The 18,478-nt window shown below is 49.2% G+C and overlaps 1 protein-coding gene across 7 annotated transcripts in view; it reads left to right on the plus strand.

The window, feature by feature from the left end:
* Positions 1-18,478, plus strand: part of RREB1 (ras responsive element binding protein 1) — a 144,553-nt gene that overhangs the window by 119,782 nt on the left and 6,293 nt on the right. For 5 of the 7 annotated variants that reach the window (XR_010112377.1, XM_063605137.1, XM_034961403.3 and 2 more), the window contains exons 10-11: positions 1,829-4,739; positions 13,248-13,412. Coding sequence is in view for 6 of the 7 variants with exons in the window: in XM_063605137.1 (XP_063461207.1) it covers positions 1,829-4,739; positions 13,248-13,412 (3,076 nt within the window). In the remaining variant the exon portion in view is untranslated. The remainder of the gene's footprint in view (positions 1-1,828; positions 4,740-13,247; positions 13,413-18,478) is intronic. The other 2 variants (XM_034961406.3, XM_055113160.2) reach the window with 1 other exon arrangement.

Genomic DNA, 18,478 nt, shown 5'->3' on the forward strand with positions numbered 1-18,478 from the left:
GGAGGTTGAGGCTGCATTGAGCCATGATCGTGCCACTGCACTCCAGCGTGGGTGGCAGAGAGAGATTGTCTCAAAAATAAAATAAAATTTTAGGGCCGGGCGTGGTGGCTCATGCCTCTAATCCCAGAACTTTGGGAGGCCAAGGCAGTCGGATCATGAGGTCAGGAGTTCAAGACCAGCCTGACCAACATGGTGAAACCCTGTCTGCACTAAAAGTACAAAAATTAGCCAGGCGTGGTAGCACGCACCTGTAATCCCAGCTACTTGGGAGGCTGAGGCAGAAGAATCACTTGAACCCGGGAGGCTGAGGTTGCAGTGAGTCGAGATCGCGCCACTGCACTCCAGCCTGGGCAACAGAGCGAGACTCCGTCTAAAAAAAAAAAAAAAAGAAGTTTTTTTAAATAAAATAAAAGTTGTGAATTGTAAAACACCCCAGTCCTATGATAATCGGAATTCGTGGGATTTTAAAAAAATCTTTCTTTACTATCTGCATTGCAGCTAAATATTCCAGCGTTGTGGTTTCTATTAAAAACAATTTGGGTCATTATTGACCTGAATAAGAAAAGAGCCATATATATTCACTGCTAATAAAGCACCTGCTAAAACTACTTTGAAACTGGCTGGGCACAATGGCTCATACCTATAACCCCAGCACTTTGGGAGGCCAAGGCAGGTGGAACACTTGAGGCCAGGAGTTCAAGACCAGCCTGGCCAACACAGTGAAACCCCGTCTCTACTAAAAATATAAAAAATTAGCTGGGCATGGTGGCACATGCCTATAATCCCAGCTGCTGGGGAGGCTGAGGCATGACAATCTCTTGAACCCAGGAGGTGGAGGTCGCAGTGAACCGAGATCATGCCTGGGTGACAGAGCGAGACTCAGTCTCAAAAATAAATAAATAAAACTAAAACTGCTTTGAAATTATTTTTTTCCCCCATTTTAAAAAGTTGAGATAGAAGGTATCAACAGTGTTGTTCTTCAAGTGTACAAGGTACAAACTCAATGGATTGTTCCATATGCACACACCCATGTGTGTACACCCCCCAGGTGACATTCCTCATAGCCCCTCCTAGGCAGCATCCCCCTTCCACAATCATAGAGGGGTAGGGTAGCTGATTCTCCAACATCTCTGGCCCTCAGTTTTGCAAGGCCCCCACTTTTACAAAGAGAATTAATTCTACCCTTGTGGTATTGTTACTTAACTATACTTCAGAATCTCTAGTGAGATACCCTGTGGGTTGATATCAGTTATCACGCAAACATGATTCTTAAGATGCTTTGTGGATTTCCTTATTCAGTCCAGTGTGTTAGCAAGCAGGAGAAGGTCAACTTTTTTTTTTTTTTTTTTTTTTTAAGGCAGAGTCTTGTTCTGTTGCCCAGGCTAAAGTGCAGTGTGGCATAATCATGTCTCACTGCAGACTCAACCTCCTTAAGCTCAGGTGCTTTTCCTGCCTCAGCCTCCCAATAGCTAGGACACAGGCATGTACCACCACATCTGGCTAATCTTCTTCTTTTTTTTTTATAGAGACAAGGTCTTGCTATGTTGCCCAGGCTAGTCACAAACTCCTGGCCTCAAGTGATCCTCCCGCCTCGGTCTCTGGAGTAGCTGGGACTAGAGTCATGAGCCAACACACCTGGCTAATTTTTTTTTATTTTTTGTAGAGATACGGGATCTTGCTATATTGCCCAGGCTGGGAACTCTTTATGTTATGGGGAAAGGCTGTGTACTGGGATAAATGTACGACAAATACTTTGTGCATCTCCGTTCAGTGATTATTTTTTCAATCTTCACGTGTTCCCTTGCTTTTACCGGTGGGTTCTATATAGGCCTGGTGCGAAACAAACCTGCGGAGGTGCATCAGCGAGCAACACCGTTTTGTCTGCGACACCTGTGACAAGGCGTTCCCCATGCTCTGCTCACTGGCTCTGCACAAGCAGACCCACGTGGCGGCAGACCAGGGTCAAGAAAAGCCGCAGGCCACGCCCCTGCCTGGTGACGCCCTGGACCAGAAGGGCTTCCTGGCCTTGCTTGGCCTGCAGCACACCAAAGACGTCAGGCCTGCCCCCGCCGAGGAGCCCCTGCCGGATGACAACCAGGCAATTCAGCTCCAGACACTCAAGTGTCAGCTACCTCAGGACCCCGGCTGCACCAACCTGCTGAGCCTGTCACCTTTCGAAGCTGCTTCCCTAGGCGGTTCTCTCACAGTTCTCCCCGCGACCAAGGACAGCATAAAGCACCTGTCCCTGCAGCCCTTCCAGAAGGGCTTCATCATCCAGCCTGACAGCAGCATTGTGGTCAAGCCCATCTCTGGCGAGTCGGCCATCGAGCTGGCAGACATCCAGCAGATTCTGAAGATGGCGGCCTCGGCTCCCCCTCAGATCAGTCTTCCGCCCTTCTCCAAGGCCCCCGCCGCCCCACTGCAGGCGATCTTCAAGCACATGCCCCCTCTGAAGCCAAAGCCCCTGGTCACACCACGGACGGTGGTGGCCACCTCCACGCCCCCGCCTCTCATCAACGCCCAGCAGGCTTCCCCGGGCTGTATCAGCCCCAGCCTGCCGCCACCGCCCCTGAAGCTCCTCAAAGGCTCAGTGGAGGCGGCCTCCAACGCCCACCTGCTACAGTCCAAGTCCGGGACCCAGCCCCACGCGGCCACGCGGCTCTCCCTGCAGCAGCCGCGGGCGGAGCTGCCGGGCCAGCCTGAGATGAAGACGCAGCTGGAGCAGGACAGCATCATCGAGGCCCTGCTGCCGCTGAGCATGGAGGCCAAGATCAAGCAGGAGATCACAGAGGGGGAACTCAAGGCCTTCATGACAGCGCCCAGCGGCAAGAAGACGCCCGCCATGCGCAAGGTGCTCTACCCCTGCCGCTTCTGCAACCAGGTGTTTGCCTTCTCGGGGGTCTTGCGTGCCCACGTGCGCTCCCACCTGGGCATCTCGCCATACCAGTGCAACATCTGCGACTACATCGCCGCCGACAAGGCCGCGCTCATCCGCCACCTGCGCACGCACAGTGGGGAGCGGCCCTACATTTGCAAGATCTGCCACTACCCCTTCACTGTCAAAGCCAACTGCGAGCGGCACCTGCGCAAGAAGCACCTCAAGGCCACCCGCAAGGATATCGAGAAGAACATCGAGTATGTGAGTAGCAGCGCGGCCGAGCTGGTGGACGCCTTCTGCGCGCCGGACACCGTGTGCCGCCTGTGCGGCGAGGACCTCAAGCACTATCGTGCCCTGCGCATCCACATGCGCACGCACTGCGGCCGCGGCCTGGGCGGGGGCCACAAGGGCCGCAAGCCCTTCGAGTGCAAGGAGTGCAGCGCCGCGTTCGCGGCCAAGCGCAACTGCATCCACCACATCCTCAAGCAGCACCTGCACGTGCCCGAGCAGGACATCGAGAGCTACGTGCTGGCCGCCGACGGCCTGGGCCCCGCAGAGGCGCCGGCCGCTGAGGCTTCGGGGCGCGGGGAGGACAGTGGCTGCGCTGCCCTTGGTGACTGCAAGCCCCTCACTGCCTTCCTGGAACCCCAGAACGGCTTTCTTCACAGGGGCCCCACCCAGCCTCCACCTCCCCATGTCTCGATCAAGTTGGAGCCCGCCAGTAGCTTTGCGGTGGACTTCAATGAGCCCCTGGACTTCTCGCAGAAGGGCCTGGCACTGGTCCAAGTGAAGCAGGAAAACATCTCCTTTCTGAGCCCTTCTTCCCTGGTCCCCTATGACTGCTCCATGGAGCCCATCGACCTGTCCATCCCCAAGAACTTCAGGAAAGGGGACAAGGATTTGGTCACTCCCAGCGAAGCCAAGAAGCCTGAGGAGGAGGCGGGGAGCAGCGAGCAGCCCTCTCCCTGCCCAGCACCCGGCCCTTCTCTTCCTGTAACTTTGGGGCCCAGCGGAATCCTGGAAAGCCCCATGGCCCCTGCTCCGGCGGCCACCCCGGAACCCCCAGCACAGCCCCTGCAGGGGCCTGTTCAGCTGGCGGTCCCAATCTACTCCTCAGCCCTGGTCAGCAGCCCTCCACTCGTGGGCAGCTCAGCCCTCCTGAGTGGCACAGCCTTGCTGCGTCCACTGCGGCCCAAGCCCCCACTGCTTTTGCCAAAGCCCCCCGTGACAGAAGAGCTGCCCCCGCTGGCCTCCATTGCCCAGATCATCTCATCTGTATCCTCAGCCCCCACCCTGCTGAAAACCAAGGTGGCAGACCCAGGGCCCGTAAGCACTGGCAGTAACACCACGGCTTCAGACAGCTTAGGAGGTTCTGTCCCCAAAGCCGCCACCACCGCCACCCCCGCTGCCACCACCAGCCCAAAAGAGTCTAGTGAGCCTCCCGCTCCAGCCAGCAGCCCAGAGGCTGCTTCTCCCACCGAGCAGGGCCCAGCGGGCACGTCGAAGAAGAGGGGCCGGAAAAGGGGGATGAGGAGCCGACCCCGCGCCAACAGCGGCGGGGTGGACCTGGACTCTAGCGGGGAGTTTGCCAGCATCGAGAAGATGCTGGCCACCACAGACACCAACAAGTTCAGTCCGTTTCTGCAGACAGCGGAGGACAACACTCAGGATGAGGTGGCCGGAGCCCCTGCCGACCACCATGGGCCCAGTGATGAAGAGCAGGGCAGTCCCCCAGAAGACAAGCTGCTGAGGGCCAAGCGGAACTCGTACACCAACTGCCTGCAGAAGATCACCTGTCCCCACTGTCCCCGGGTTTTCCCTTGGGCCAGCTCCCTACAGAGGCACATGCTCACACACACTGGTAAGAGGGCCACCGGGCTCCCAGGCAGTGAGTCCTACTTCCTGGCAGGGGGAGCCACGAGTGGGGGTCAAAAGCGAGACCCATCTCCCACAGCTCCAGTTATTCCTAGCTTGGCTTCTTCCCCAGTCTCCGAAGCCCCGAGCTTGTCTGGTGGTGCTGTATTTCCTGTGTGCTTTCAGTACCCACATGGCCTTTGTGCAGGGGCCGAGCCCTCCAAGGGCAGCATTCTGCTGAGTGTTCATCCAGGGCGTTTTGAGGTGAAAGTGGTCACAGGCCCTCAGATCACTCATAGCATCGCCTCATCCCTTCCGGAGGTGGTAGCCAGATTATCTACTGGGTTAAACAGGGAGGTGGCTCCAGAGACATGAGACTTTGTATTAAGGTATTGGGGCATAATGAGCTCGGTGCTTTGACATTCCATTCCAGTGTCCTCAATGCAGCTTTTTAAATTTTGACAATTTTGTGAAGTTTTTTTGGATGCCATGTCTTCTTAAAGAGAAATATTACAAATTGTGAGGTTGGTTGTTTTCTTTCAGTTCACTAAGGCAGTCACATCTTCCCCTGTTGATTGTGAAAATCAGCAATGAGTGGTGGTAGAATGTTTTAAGATTTCTGTTTATACTACAATTGTAAGCCTTTCTGAGAAACTTCTGTCAGAAGGGCCTGGCGCTGGTCCAGGTGAAGCAGGAAAACAACTCCTTCTTGAGCCCTTCTTCCTTAGCCCCCTACGACTGCTCCATGGAGCCCATCGACCTGTCCATCCCCAAGAACTCACACCCAAGTGTGAAAAAATCCTAAGTAACAAACTTAAATTGTCAAAGTGATACCCCAAAAGTACCTTCCTTTTTTCTTTTTTCTTTTTTTTTTTAAATAAAAGACAGAGTCTCACTATATTGCTCTCAAACTCCTGGGCTCAAGCAGTTTTCTTGCCTCTTCCTCCCAAAGTGCTGGGATCACAGGCATGAGCCCCCACACCTGGCCCCAAAAGTATTTTTCTTTTTTTGAGACGGAGTCTCGCTCTGTTACCCAGGCTGGAGTGGAGTAGTATGATCTCAGCTCACTGCCACCTCTGCCTCCCTGGTTCAAGCAATTCTCCCTGCCTCAGCCTCCCAAGTAGCTGAGATTACAGGCATGCGCCACCATGCCCAGCTAATTTTTGTATTTTTAGTAGAGATGGGGTTTCACCATGTTGGCCAGACTGGTCTCAAACTCCTGACCTCAGGTGATCTGCCCACCTTGGCCTCTCAAAGTGCTGGGATTACAGGCGTGAGTCACTGCACCCGGCCTGCCCAAAAATATTTTTCAAATGTTAGTTTCTAGAAGCTGATTTTTAAAGAGAAGTTTAGGATAGGAATATACTTTAAATAATTTTGTATCAGGTGCTTCTAGTATATAAATGGCCATACAACTCTCATCTGAATTATAATTTTCTGAATTTTCTCAGTGAACAGTCTCAGTATTCAGTGATTTGTGTTATTGAACTAAGGGCAAATTAGTGAGATCCTATCTTTTTGGAGTTTACAACCAAAATATTAATATATAGATAGGGCCTAAAACCAAATGGTACCGGATTGGTGAATAAAATACAGAACACCAGTTAAATTTAAATTTCAGATAGACAACAAATAATTTTTAGTATAAGTATTTTTATGTAGTTCTTGGGATTTACTAAAAAATTATTTGTTTATCCAAAATTCAAATTTAGCTCTGGGCATCCTGGGTTTTTTTTGTGGGTTTTTCTTTTTGCGCTAAATATGGTAACCCAAGGTAGTCAGGAGGTTTATGACAGGATGTTGAGGGTGGGTTGTGGGAATTGGTGTGAGCTGTGCTCTGTGTCCAGGTGGAAATGCATTCACAAAGCTTTGGAGAAGCTCGTGGAAGGATGTTTCTCCTAGATGAGGTGGAACAGCAGGAGGGAGGTCATGGAGCCACCGCTGGATACCTGAACAGTGTGCAGAATGGAGCCTGGGGAGGGAGAGGAATCTGGGAGCCAGAGGGAGTTGTGGCTGGGAGCGATAGGACTCTCAGTGGCTGCACTGGTCACCAGAGCTTGCCACACAGACACGGCATTTCTTTCTGCTGTGGTGGGTCCTTGAATCCAGGGATTGAGGAGTAGCAAGTCAGGAGTGCCTATCCAGAGAGGACTCAAGGAGAACCAGGATTTCTAGATTTGTAAAGTATGTACTGCCCTTTCATACCACTGTCTCCCTGTTAAAATAGTTTAAGCCTGACAAGTAAAGCAACCATTCTAATGATGACAGCAGTTCAGGGAAGAAAATGCATCTTCAAGAGAAGGTGCCCCTTATAGCAATGTCTTTTGCTACCCTTTTTTGGGTGCCACCTGTTTATCGCCTACTGAGAGTTTATGGAGAAGTGAGTCTTTCTGTTACCACTTTTCAGAAAGCAGATGGTCTGGATCTGATGATTGGCTTGGCTCTCCCCCTTCCTCAGTGCTCCCACCTCCCCCTGCTATCACCCAACCTCCCCATCTTCCTCCTCTAGTATTTTCTTTTTTAAGAGTTGTGCCCATGTCTTTGCAGGTGCCTGATATGTGTTCCCATGTGTGAATCCAGTCATGATTGCCTGGCTTTTGAATGCCAAAATGTCAGTGTTGGTTTAAAATTTAGTAGCATCTGAAACTGAGCAAGAAAGCAGGAGGTTTGTTTAAGTTAGGATGGGGTAGATATAAATATAAACATTCTGCCTCTTGTCCCTTAAAAGTTATTGATAACCTTGATAGATGTGTCTGCTTTGGCGCAGTCCCTGTATCCTATCATAATATGTTCTTGGTAGAGCTAGTCTTCATGACAGTCCTGTGAGGGTGATGTCATCCATGTGTTGCCACAAGGAAATTGAGGTTTACTTTTAAGGAGCTAAGTAAGTTGCCTACAGCCATATGGGGAATAAGAGATGGAGCTACTGTTCCAAGCCAGGGTCCGGTTCTGTGCAGCTGCCCACTGGTCAGGGTGTGTGTGCCCAGTGTGTCCTCTGTGTGAAGGCAGAAGGCGGGCAGAGTGCACCTTCCATGTCTCCCTGTGTTCCCACATGTCCACATTGCAGAAGGTTTGGAAGTAGTTTGAGATAAGGGGGGACACCACTGTGGATCAGAATGTTATTAGCTAATTTCAGACTTAATGACTACAGAATCGTGTTAGCCACATGCATAGACACTATATGAAGGTTGGTGCCCATTGAGCTCCATTAATTTCCTTTGCTGGGCTTCACTCTCAGCTTCCAGGGATGTTCAGCATCACCACTGCTAAATCATGTTATATGGAGCACTTGGCTACATCCAGTGTCGTGTTAGAGCATTTTCCATTCACGGAGCATTAGAGCTGGAAGGAGCCTGGGAAGTCACCTGATGGCCCCTCAGCCCACAGACCTGATCTTTCTCCTGGTAGGCAGCTCTGCTGTCACTCAGAGCCACATGGATCCTTGGCTCCCTAGGCTTCTGTGAGGCACTGTCTCCAAAACTTTGAAAAAAGTCTTGAGTGTACACATGTTAAACATTGACTCTGCAGCCACCCTGCAAACAAAGGTGTTATTCGGAGAAGATGTTCTGTGGGGTATTTTTGTTTTTTCTAGTTTTTTGCTTTTGTACAGACAAGGTCTCACCATGTGACCCAGGCTGTTCTCGAACTCCTCAGCTTTGCAAAGTATTGGGATTATAGGCGTGAGCCACGGTGCCTGGCCGTTGTGTGTTTTTGAGTACAATGTTAAAATCTAGCTGAGTTCCAGCCAGAAGCATTGAGCAGCATCTGGTTTTGGACTGCATTTAAACAAACTGTCTACACCTTGAATGCTGGCCTCCTCCTACCCCCTCAGCAAATTACTGTACTGTCTCTACTTTGTCTCAAAACACGTGTTCTCCAGTCCTCCCAGTCCTCAAAGGGACAGCAAGAAGCAGATCCGGTGTTCAGTGTCCAACGAGGGGTATACCTGCTGGCTGCTGGCAAGGAGCATGTGGCCTCAGCCTTTTCTTGCTCCCGGCTCAGGTTCCAGGAACTGTGTTTGATGAGGAAGCTGGCAGGGCTGTCATTTTTCATACCCCCTGGCACAGTCTCCACACACACCTGCCTTTCCTCCTTCCTTCCACTCCTCTCCAGCTCTCTCCCAGACCATACTTTCCTCCTGATGAGGACAGTTCCTGGTTCCTTACCTTTCTCTACCTAAACGCGCCACTCCATAGGAGACAAGAGTGCACTGTTCCTGCCTTTACCCCTCGGGAGCATCTCGTGTGTTTTTAGGCCACAGGTGGAGGAGAGGGTGCCAGGAAACACAGCCAGTCTGTTCTAGCCTCTGTCCTCATTTTCTTCCCCCTTCCCTTTGCTCCAGTTCCTTGTCCCACAGTGATGGGCTTGGGACTATGGGGTGTCCATTCTGGGCTTCCCTGGCTTGCTTACTTTCTCATGGGTGCTTTGAGCGCCTTTTTTGAGCCGGCTCAGGCTTTCCCCCCACACCCTTTCCTCCCTGCTCCTACCTGGCAGTGAGGGTCAGAGCTTCGGTCAGTGAGTCATCCAAACCTGGGTGTGGAAAGCACCTAGGACACCACTTGTATTTGGCTCCTTTTAGCTTTCTTAAAAGACAGCTTTGGCCATTTGTACCCAGTCCTGTGTACACTTCTGCCAAATACAGAGAGAAAATACCAAAAGAAAGATACCTGCCTGCAGGGGTGGAGGAGCAATGGAGAGAAGGCTGGGCTGCTCAGGCTGTCATCTTGTTACAAAAAGAAAAGCAACTGCAAGGTTTTCTATGCTAGTTAGACCCCACCTTTCTAACCCTGATTGTCTTTGAAAAATGAACAGAAATGTTTTCAGTTCTGTTTTTTTTTTTTTTTTTTTTTTATCTTGGAGGCCAAGGCCCCAGTCTCCTCGTCAAACTATTCTCACTGTTCACTCTTCTCTTGCCCCAATGTCCTTCTTCGTTTCTTGACTGTTCTGGGAGAGTAAACACTGGCTAATTTTTTTTGTTTGTTTTTGGAGGTTTTTTGTTTTTTTTTTTTTTTTTGAGACAAGCTCTCACCCTGTCACCCAAGCACCCTGGCTAGAGTACAGTGGCATGATCACAGCTCACTGCAGCCTTGAACTCCTGGCTGAGTTCAAGTGATCCTCCTGCCTCAGCTTCCCAAGTAGCTGGGACTACAAGTGCACACCACCATGCCTGGCTAATTTTTTTATTTTTTGAGACAAAGTCTTGCTCTGTAGCTCAGGCTGGAGTGCAGTGGCGTGATCTTGGCTCACCACAACCTCTGCCTCCCGGGTTCAAGCGATTCTCCTGCCTCAGCCTCCAGAGTAGCTGGGATTACAGGCGTGCGCCACTGCACCCAACTAATTTTTTGTATTTTTAGTAGAGACAGGGTTTCACCACATTGGCCAGGCTGGTCTTGAACTCCCGATCTCAGGTAATCCACCAGCCTCGACCTCCCAAAGTGCTAGGATTACAGGTGTGAGCCTCTGTGCTGGCCTTTTTTTTTTTTTTATTTGTTATAGAGACAAGGTCTCACTGTGTTGCCCAAGTTGGTCTTAAACTCCTGGGCTCAAGCGATCCACCTCCGTTGGCCTCCCAAAGTGCTGGGATTATAGGCATGAGCCACTCTGCCCAGCTGGCTGATGGTTTAAGCGCTCGCGTTGGGGCTTGCAGAATGCTGTAGGTCCTGAGTGCACAGGTAACTCACTGTGGTTACAGGTGTTTTACAAATCCCCTTCTAAAGCAGTTATTCGTGGCAGCTACCAAATAAATAGAATCATTTGCTACTTTCTATATAGATGGCTGGCCAACAAGTGTTTTTGAAACCTGCGTTATTATAAAATACTAAATGGGCCCGTTTTCCTGCATCCCTGCAATCCAGAGAGCCCACCACTATGTAAAAATATCAGACTTACGCAGTGAAACGTGAGCTTCTAATGACTCACGTGAGTTGTTATGTCACTTTGGGAGCCTTTGTAGTTTGATGCAATACTTTCACATCATGGATTGTTTTCTGAATTTAGCATTAATAGGGACCTTCTCATGGGGACGTCAGCCTGGCAGTCCTAACCAACTGTAAAGGTGACGCACTTACCAGTGTGAAAATTACAGAGTAAACCATGTGACAGGGGGAGCGAGAAGCCGATTGTTTTCTTTGAAATCAAGAATCCTATCATAGTAGCTTCTTACTTGTTTTCCTCTTGGCCCAGTTCTTTTCTCAATCTGGCCAGACTCAGAGAAGCAGCAGTGTTACCTTTTGACAATAAAATGTTAAAAGTACTTTATTTTTACTTGAAATTATTAAATACTGTGTTCAATTTTAAATGAAAAACAATAAGTAATTTTTTTCATTTTATTTTATTTTTGAGACAGAGTCTGTCTGTCGCCCAGGCTAGAGTGCAGTGGCACAATCTCTGCTCACTGCCACCTCCGCCTCCCAGGCTCAAGCAATCCTCCCACCTCAGCCTCCCCAGTAGCTGGGATTAAGGTGTGCACCACCATGCCTAGCTAATTTTTGTATTTTTAGTAGAGACAGGGTTTCACCATATTGGCCAGGCTGGTCTTGAACTCCTGGCCTCAAGTGATCTGCCCACCTCGGCCTCCCACAGTGTTGGGATTACAGGCGTGAGCCACCGCACATGACCACAAGAAGTAATTTGGAAGACGCACCATGAACACTGACATACTGTACAACTAGTCACACTTTTTTTTTTTTAATGTGGATGTTTTAAAAATAAATTTTGCAGAAAACACCTGCAGAATGATATGAGGAGACCCTGAAAACAGTCAGTGGGGTTCTCCACTTCTGTTCAGGTTGCCTTGTGGAGCTACTCAGAAGCACACAGGCCGGGTTTCTGGGTTTCTGATTCTGCCCTTTCCAGGTTTCTAATTCTGTTGTCTTTGATTGTTGCATCTTTATTCTTAAAAGCGCCTGAGGAGATTTGTAAGCATCATCTTAAAGGGTCTTTTAGCTCAGGAGGGAATCAGTGTCCCCTGTCTCTGATTATTACTCCTGATGTGAAATTGTGGCCATGCTGTCATGGGGGCGGTGCCAGGTCCACACCTTCAGGCTCTGTATGAATGGCGCCCCCTGGAGTCGTGTGACACAGCCAGTGGCGGTCAAGGCTAGTCCCTCCTTCCCCTGGGAAAACACGTGGCCCCTCTGGCTGGTCCCCAGGTGCCAGGCCCTTGCTGTGCATTCACAGGGGAGTGCGTGGCCTTGGGCACCTGCACTAGTTCAGGCTTCTATCGACATTAATCTAACGCCAGAGGCCCCTGTGATCTGTGTTTCCAGGGAGCTGTGTTTAATTGTGGCAATCCCAGGGTTATGAGACAAAAGTACTGGGCCCCAGCTCTGAAGTCATGTTGGTTAACACACAAAACCTTTTACCCTGTAACATTAGCAACTGGGACCTTGGACTCCAGCAACTTGGGGGAAAGGGAGGAATTCAGTGATACACAAGTGATGCACCACCAACTTCCGCCTCCTGAAGGCCCCTGATCCCCTCCCTCCTCCTCTCTTTTCCTCTCCACCTCCTTTTTCCCTTGTGCTTTCTTTCTCCCTCACATGCATCCGCACAAACCCAGGACAAGTTGTAGAGGAGCTTCGATTGCATTTTGAAACATGATGTTTACAGCACAAAAGGAATCCAAGTGAAAGGAGAGGGTAGGCAGACCAAAGCAGGAGGGGACTGTGCCTCTCTCAGTGGCTCACCCATCTGTGCGTTTGGGATGGGTCTAGGGGCGAGGCAGGGCTGCCAAAATGTCCTCTTCACATGCACATCTGTTGAGTGGAGCACATGATCAAATGCAGACATAGTTACGTATTGGTCACTCATTTGCAACCAAGCTTGGAGCAGGGGGAACAAAGAACCTTTAATGAGAAGATCTCCTGACTCTTGCCACCTAGGACCACAGTGAACTTGAGCAGAGGTCACTGCAGGATGTCTCGGCAAGTCAGACAGGAGTTGTCCTGGGAAGTCAGAACTCACTGCTCCCATTCCCCTGTGGGAGGGACACAGCCACCAAGGCCAGGAAGGGGGACTGGCCACCCTGGCCGGGGGCTGTCCCTGACTTCTTCTCTTCATGGGCCCCCAAAGATACCCAGGGGTTCCCCATTGGATTTCCTAGTGTCCATATTACGGTGTCCTTGCCACACTAGAACTCGTTAGAGGGCGTCTTTCTCTTTGTGATAGAATATAGGTGTTTTCTTGCTGTGCTCTAAAATCTCTTCATTCGCTTTTTTTTGTTGTCGTTAATATTTTAATTGTAATACCATTGTTTTACTTTAAATGTATATCTTTCAGTTTCATTTATTTTAGTATTTTGAGGACAAAAATTCATATTCCATTCAACTTAGGAAAAGGGAGAATGATCATTTTAGTCATTGATTTTTTTTTTTAATGTGTTTTGTTAATTTTCTTGAAGGGATGGAGGAGGGGGGAACAACTGCCGATGATCCCAGGAGAATAAACAAAAGCGACTTTTCTATTTCATTGCAGTAGAAAGCCAGATAAATATATATTTTTTTTCCTGCTTCAGGTCAGAAACCCTTCCCTTGTCAAAAATGCGATGCCTTCTTTTCTACCAAATCTAACTGTGAACGCCACCAGTTGCGCAAACACGGAGTTACCACCTGTTCCCTGAGAAGAAACGGGCTTATCCCCCAGTCAAAAGAGAGTGATGTTGGATCCCATGATAGCACAGGTAGTGCCGCCAGGTGAACAAGAACCCAGGAAGAGGGAGAGAGAGGAGTTCGGTTAAGAATTGTAGCAAACTCCAGTCCGAGCTGTGGAGGGGCTGCTTGTTCACTTCTCTGTAGGATTCAGAGCCCACAGCCTGTTAATAGAAAGGCAGGCCCTGCTGATGATTGGGAGGGAGTATAACTCCTGGGTCAGATCGCCTAGACAGACAGCAGAAAACAGTGACAGTGCCCCTCGGTGACTCTCGGGGCTGCTAGGGAAGATCTGTCACCCTATTGGCAGAAGAGGCCTTTGTTCCCGATGTTGGGAGGTGGGATGTATGGGAAGGCTTACAACTTTAGCCCTGGGTATGAACTCATCTAAAGGGGATGTGAAACCTAAAGGTTTGGGGAGCCTTAGCCTCTGCAGCCTCCTCGGGAGCAGGCCTGGGCTCCCTGGGATATCAGGGTATTGTAGGAACGAGGGGTGCGGTGTTCTTCTTTTCAATAACTCTCTTCCCGGTGTAAGACTGTCCTTGTTTGAAAAAGCACTGTGCATGTCCTTTCTTTAATCACATCTCTGCTTGACCTGAATCCGGGTATTATTCTCCTGTGCTGATGTGTGCTTCCTCCCTCCAGCACCCACAGAGCAATTAACGGCTGCCCGATACGTCTTGTGCCACCTTGTTTCCCTTATAGTTTCTGAATTTCTTCATGTCCTCTATCAGTACACTCCATCCGCTCGGACTGCTGGGGTTCTCCATCCTCACCCCCAAGAGCAAACAAAACGAAAGCCAGCCTGCTGCAGGCCACTTAGATATCCCGCCAGTTGGCACTGATTAGTAACAGGGACAGCATCATGCTGCTGGGTCCAGTTTTGCAAGTCTTGAAAACCTGACACTATCTCGTGGCTGCAAAGAGATCCCCCCAGCTGTGTTTTTTTAGGGTTGTATTTGCGTCCTGTGGCTTCTATTCCTCAGACTAGGGTGGAGATGGGGTGCCCTGTAGTTACGAGGCACCCCTGCCTCAGGAGTCGGTGTGGACAGAGGGTTGGGCATTAATCTTAGCCCCTTGTCCTTACCTTGGTTACAGGGGTACAGGGTGTATCTGAAGTGGAGAGGCCACCCTTTGCCCATCTCTACGCCTCCCACTGAGCCCTAGTGAAACCAACTGTGAGTGCTCTTGACTGCCCAACCGCCAGTCTAGATCAGATCCTCTGAGGGTATGAAAGGGTAAGCTGGTTTGCTCACTGCTTCCCCAGCTTCCACTTCCACATAACTCACCAGTATCTTTGAGTGAAGAAAGATGTGGGTGCCCACGGAATCTTAGCCTAACTTGGACCCCTGTGAGCCAAAGATGACCTGGAGTTCAGCCCACTGGAAGCGCACACCAGTGCTGGCAGGCACGTGTTTGCTGCAGACCATCCTGTTAATGTTTAACCATCAGCCGCCACATTACCTGTTAGTCTGGAACATTTTCTTTCATCCTGGTTTAGAAAGCTGCCCTGTGATCTTCCCATAGTGGTTCCACAGTAGCGAAAGCAGCCGGTAACTGAGGGAGCTGAGGGGGAGCCCTTGGGTTTCCATGTTTACAAATAAGTCTTAGTAACTCCGTGCTGGATGTGCATTTTGCATTCAGCTTCTTTATCATAAGGGAGGAACAAAGACTGGGGCTCCTGCTGACATCTGCAGACACAAAGCTGAGTCGGAATTTATGGTCTTAGCTTCGGTTCAGCACCAAGTGTATTTATAAGTTTGCAGTCATAAGTTTTGTTGTCCAAATCCCAACAAAGCCCTTTCCCACCTCCACCCCACCCCGGAAGTTATATAGGGTTCCTTGAAGGGACAAAGCCTCTAGAAATAAAGAAAAGTCACTGAAAGTTGTAATGTGAAACCAGCAAAGAGAAAATACATGTTTGGTTTAGTTGTGGTCACAGTCCATGGTGAGAAAAGGGACTGAGATTTAAGTGGGAGAGAAAAGGTTAGGGAGGCAGAGTTTAGTGATTTCAAGGAGGATTTTAAAATGCAGATGAGCATGATGGACATGGGGTGAAGCCTTCATTCTGGGTTCCCCCCCTAGTGAAGTTTAAAAAGTGAGGCTTTGAAGGAAGACCACTTAAAAAGGGGGGGGGGGGAGGAAATGACCACGGAGGTCCTTGAGGGGTTTTCTAGGCTTGTATGCCTAGGTGGCATTTTCTTAAAATTCCTACACGTTTTATAATGTAGGTCTGACATTTTTCAGTCTCATAAAGTCCCCCAAAAGAATGCTAAAAATGCCACAGTGGGGGCAGTTCTCCCTTAAAGGTCCATTTTGAATATTCAAATTTCAACTGAAATTCTTCATTCACTGTCCTGGACAGAGAGGCAGCCTGGCCCCCTCTGCCCTTGAGGGATATGCCCTTGGTCCTTCCTCCGATGATGCCCCGTCTTTGTGTTTGTAGGCACCTACATAGGGCTGTTTTTAATTCGTATAAACATGAAAGTGTTTAAACTCTCCCTTAATGGTGGCCGCCTTTACCAGCCCAGAAGTCCCACATGTCAGCATGGACTGCACCTCAGGAAACCCTCTCCATCCTCAAATGCTTTGGGTGGAGTGCAGACACAGCGGCTTCCCCTGCAAAGGCACCCCTGCCAGGTCAGATAATTACTTAGGTTGGTAGTCTGTCACATTGGTTGAGGCTCATTTAATTTTTAGGAAGCAATAGATCTTTAATTGTTGAGCTGACTAGGGCTGTCTCCACAGTCCTGTAGGAGGAGCTGCGGGTTTATTATCTACCAGGATTCCTTCTGCTTCCTCTAACAGTTTTCTTAGTTGTTGAACAACACAAACCGAGGGACTGATGGGGAGAGAGAAGAACTGCATATTTTTAAGGTAGCATTGCTTATAAAAAGTCATCAGCTCAGCTACCTGCATTTGGGAGTCTGGGTGTTGAGGGCGGGGATTTATACAGCACCTGGCCTTATAAGTTGACTATTCATGATAGGTGAAGAGGTGAAGTTTTTTGTTCATGAGAATCACTAATGAAAATCAGTTGTTTAGAATGTGAAGGGCACAGCCTACACTGCTAAAACACTCCCCCTAGTGGGAGTTTGGTAGAATACAACCAAGCCCCCTGTGTCCAAAGAGGGAGTTGGCCTTTCATTGTACTCCGGGTGATCTCTCTCCATTATCCGTGCAAAGGAAGGGCCCGAGAGCAGGAACAATTTGATCTTATATTTCTTTGGGTTTTGTTTCAAAATTTATTTTACTTTCTTTAAAGCTCTATCATGTTAAATATGTTCTGTGCAGTTAAAATAATGCATGTTCTTTGCTGAAAAAAAAATAATAGAAGTGTAGTCTAGGATATACTGGGGACAAAGGGGAAGTAACCAGAGATTAAACCTTCTTTTAAAAATTACCAGTCAGGCGTGGTGGCGCATGCCTGTAATCCTAGCCCTTTTAGAGGCCGAGGAGGGTGGATCACCTGAGGTCAGGAGTTCTGAGACCAGCCTGGCCAACATGGTGAAACCCTGTCTCCACTAAAAATACAAAAATTAGCTGGGCATGGTGGCTCACATCTGTAATCCCAGCTACTTGGGAGGCTGAGACAGGAGAATCGCCTGAACCCAGGAGGCAGAGGTTACGGTGAGCTGAGACTGCACCACTGCACTCCAGCCCGGGTGACAGAGCAAGACTCCATCTCAAAAAAAAAAAAAAAAATTACTTACAAAGGCCAGCCACAGTTACTTATGCCTATAACCTCAGCACTTTGGGAGGCCAAGGCAGGAGGACCCCTTGAGCCCAGGAGTTCAAGACCAGCCTGGGCAACATAGGGAGACCCTGACTCTAGGGAGGGAAATGACCCACAAAGCCAGCAAACAAATTGAGCGTTTTGTATTTTTATTGTAGAGTTTATACCAATATCCATTCTATAGATGCTCTCTGTTGAAATGATTCAAGAAAAACGAACATCTAGTTTTTCCTTGGAATGTGGCCCAGACATTGGTGTGCATATCCCAGGACTCATATTCTTTAAGCTTTTGGATAATTTTGCAAAATCATTTCTTCTTTAAAATTTTATATTCACACCATAATATTTCCTTCTGAAACCTCTTGAGGTACCCAAACAGTGGCTGCCAAAAAGTGCAGTCAGTGTAAAACTAATGAAATGAAATGATGTAAGTAGCCGTGTTATGCAGATGGCTGTGGGTAAAGCCTAAAGCCCCAAGCAGGTGTGAACAGTAGGTACTGTCTCCTCAGACCTCGGGACGGGGCAGAACCAGCTCCTTACCCCAGCCCTCCTGACCGCCTTGATGGCAAATAATCAAGCATGTGACATTGAGGAGGTGTGATGGATGCAGGCTGACATTGTAGTTACACCTGATCACGTCAAGTGAGAATCCAGGTTAGGTGCGTGAATCTGCTGGCTCAAGGACTGCAATCACATCTGGCCTATTGAGGGAGGGGCATCTCGTACTTGTGCCATAAAACAATGACTTTCATCCACCCAATTATCAGAGGAACTTCTGAATCCCTGCAGTAATAAATCAGACAGTGGCCGGGCATGGTGGCTCACGCCTGTAATCCCAGCACTTTGGGAGGCTGAGGTGGGTAGATCGCCTGAGGTCAGGAGTTCGAGACCAGCCTGGCGAACATGATGAAACCCCGTCTCTACTAAAAATACAAAAATTAGCTGGGCGTGGTGGTGGGCGCCTGTAATCCCAGCTCTTGGGAGGCTGAGGCAGGAGAATTGCTTGAACCCGGGAGGTGGAGGTTGCAGTGAGTGGAGATCACACCATTGCACTCCAGCCTGGGTGACAAGGCGAAACTCCGTCTTGAAAAAATAATAATAAATAAATCAGACATAGGATCTGCAGCTAAATAATAGGTCCCACCAGCTTCCAATGTACTGTCATAGTGCATAATTTTAAGAAGTTATTAAGTCTTCTTTCAACCTTAGTAAAGAGAAGGCCTTTTGACACTGTTTGATGTGAATATTGCAGCCGTGCCATCCCTTAAAAGGACTGTTGAAAACTGATAGGCTTTCCACATACAGTTTTACTGGGTGGAATGGACAGATAGGAACAAATCAAGAGGCAGGAAGTCCAGGTGA

Source organism: Pan paniscus, chromosome 5 (assembly GCF_029289425.2).
Source record: "Pan paniscus chromosome 5, NHGRI_mPanPan1-v2.0_pri, whole genome shotgun sequence".
NCBI classification, from domain to species: domain Eukaryota; kingdom Metazoa; phylum Chordata; class Mammalia; order Primates; family Hominidae; genus Pan; species Pan paniscus.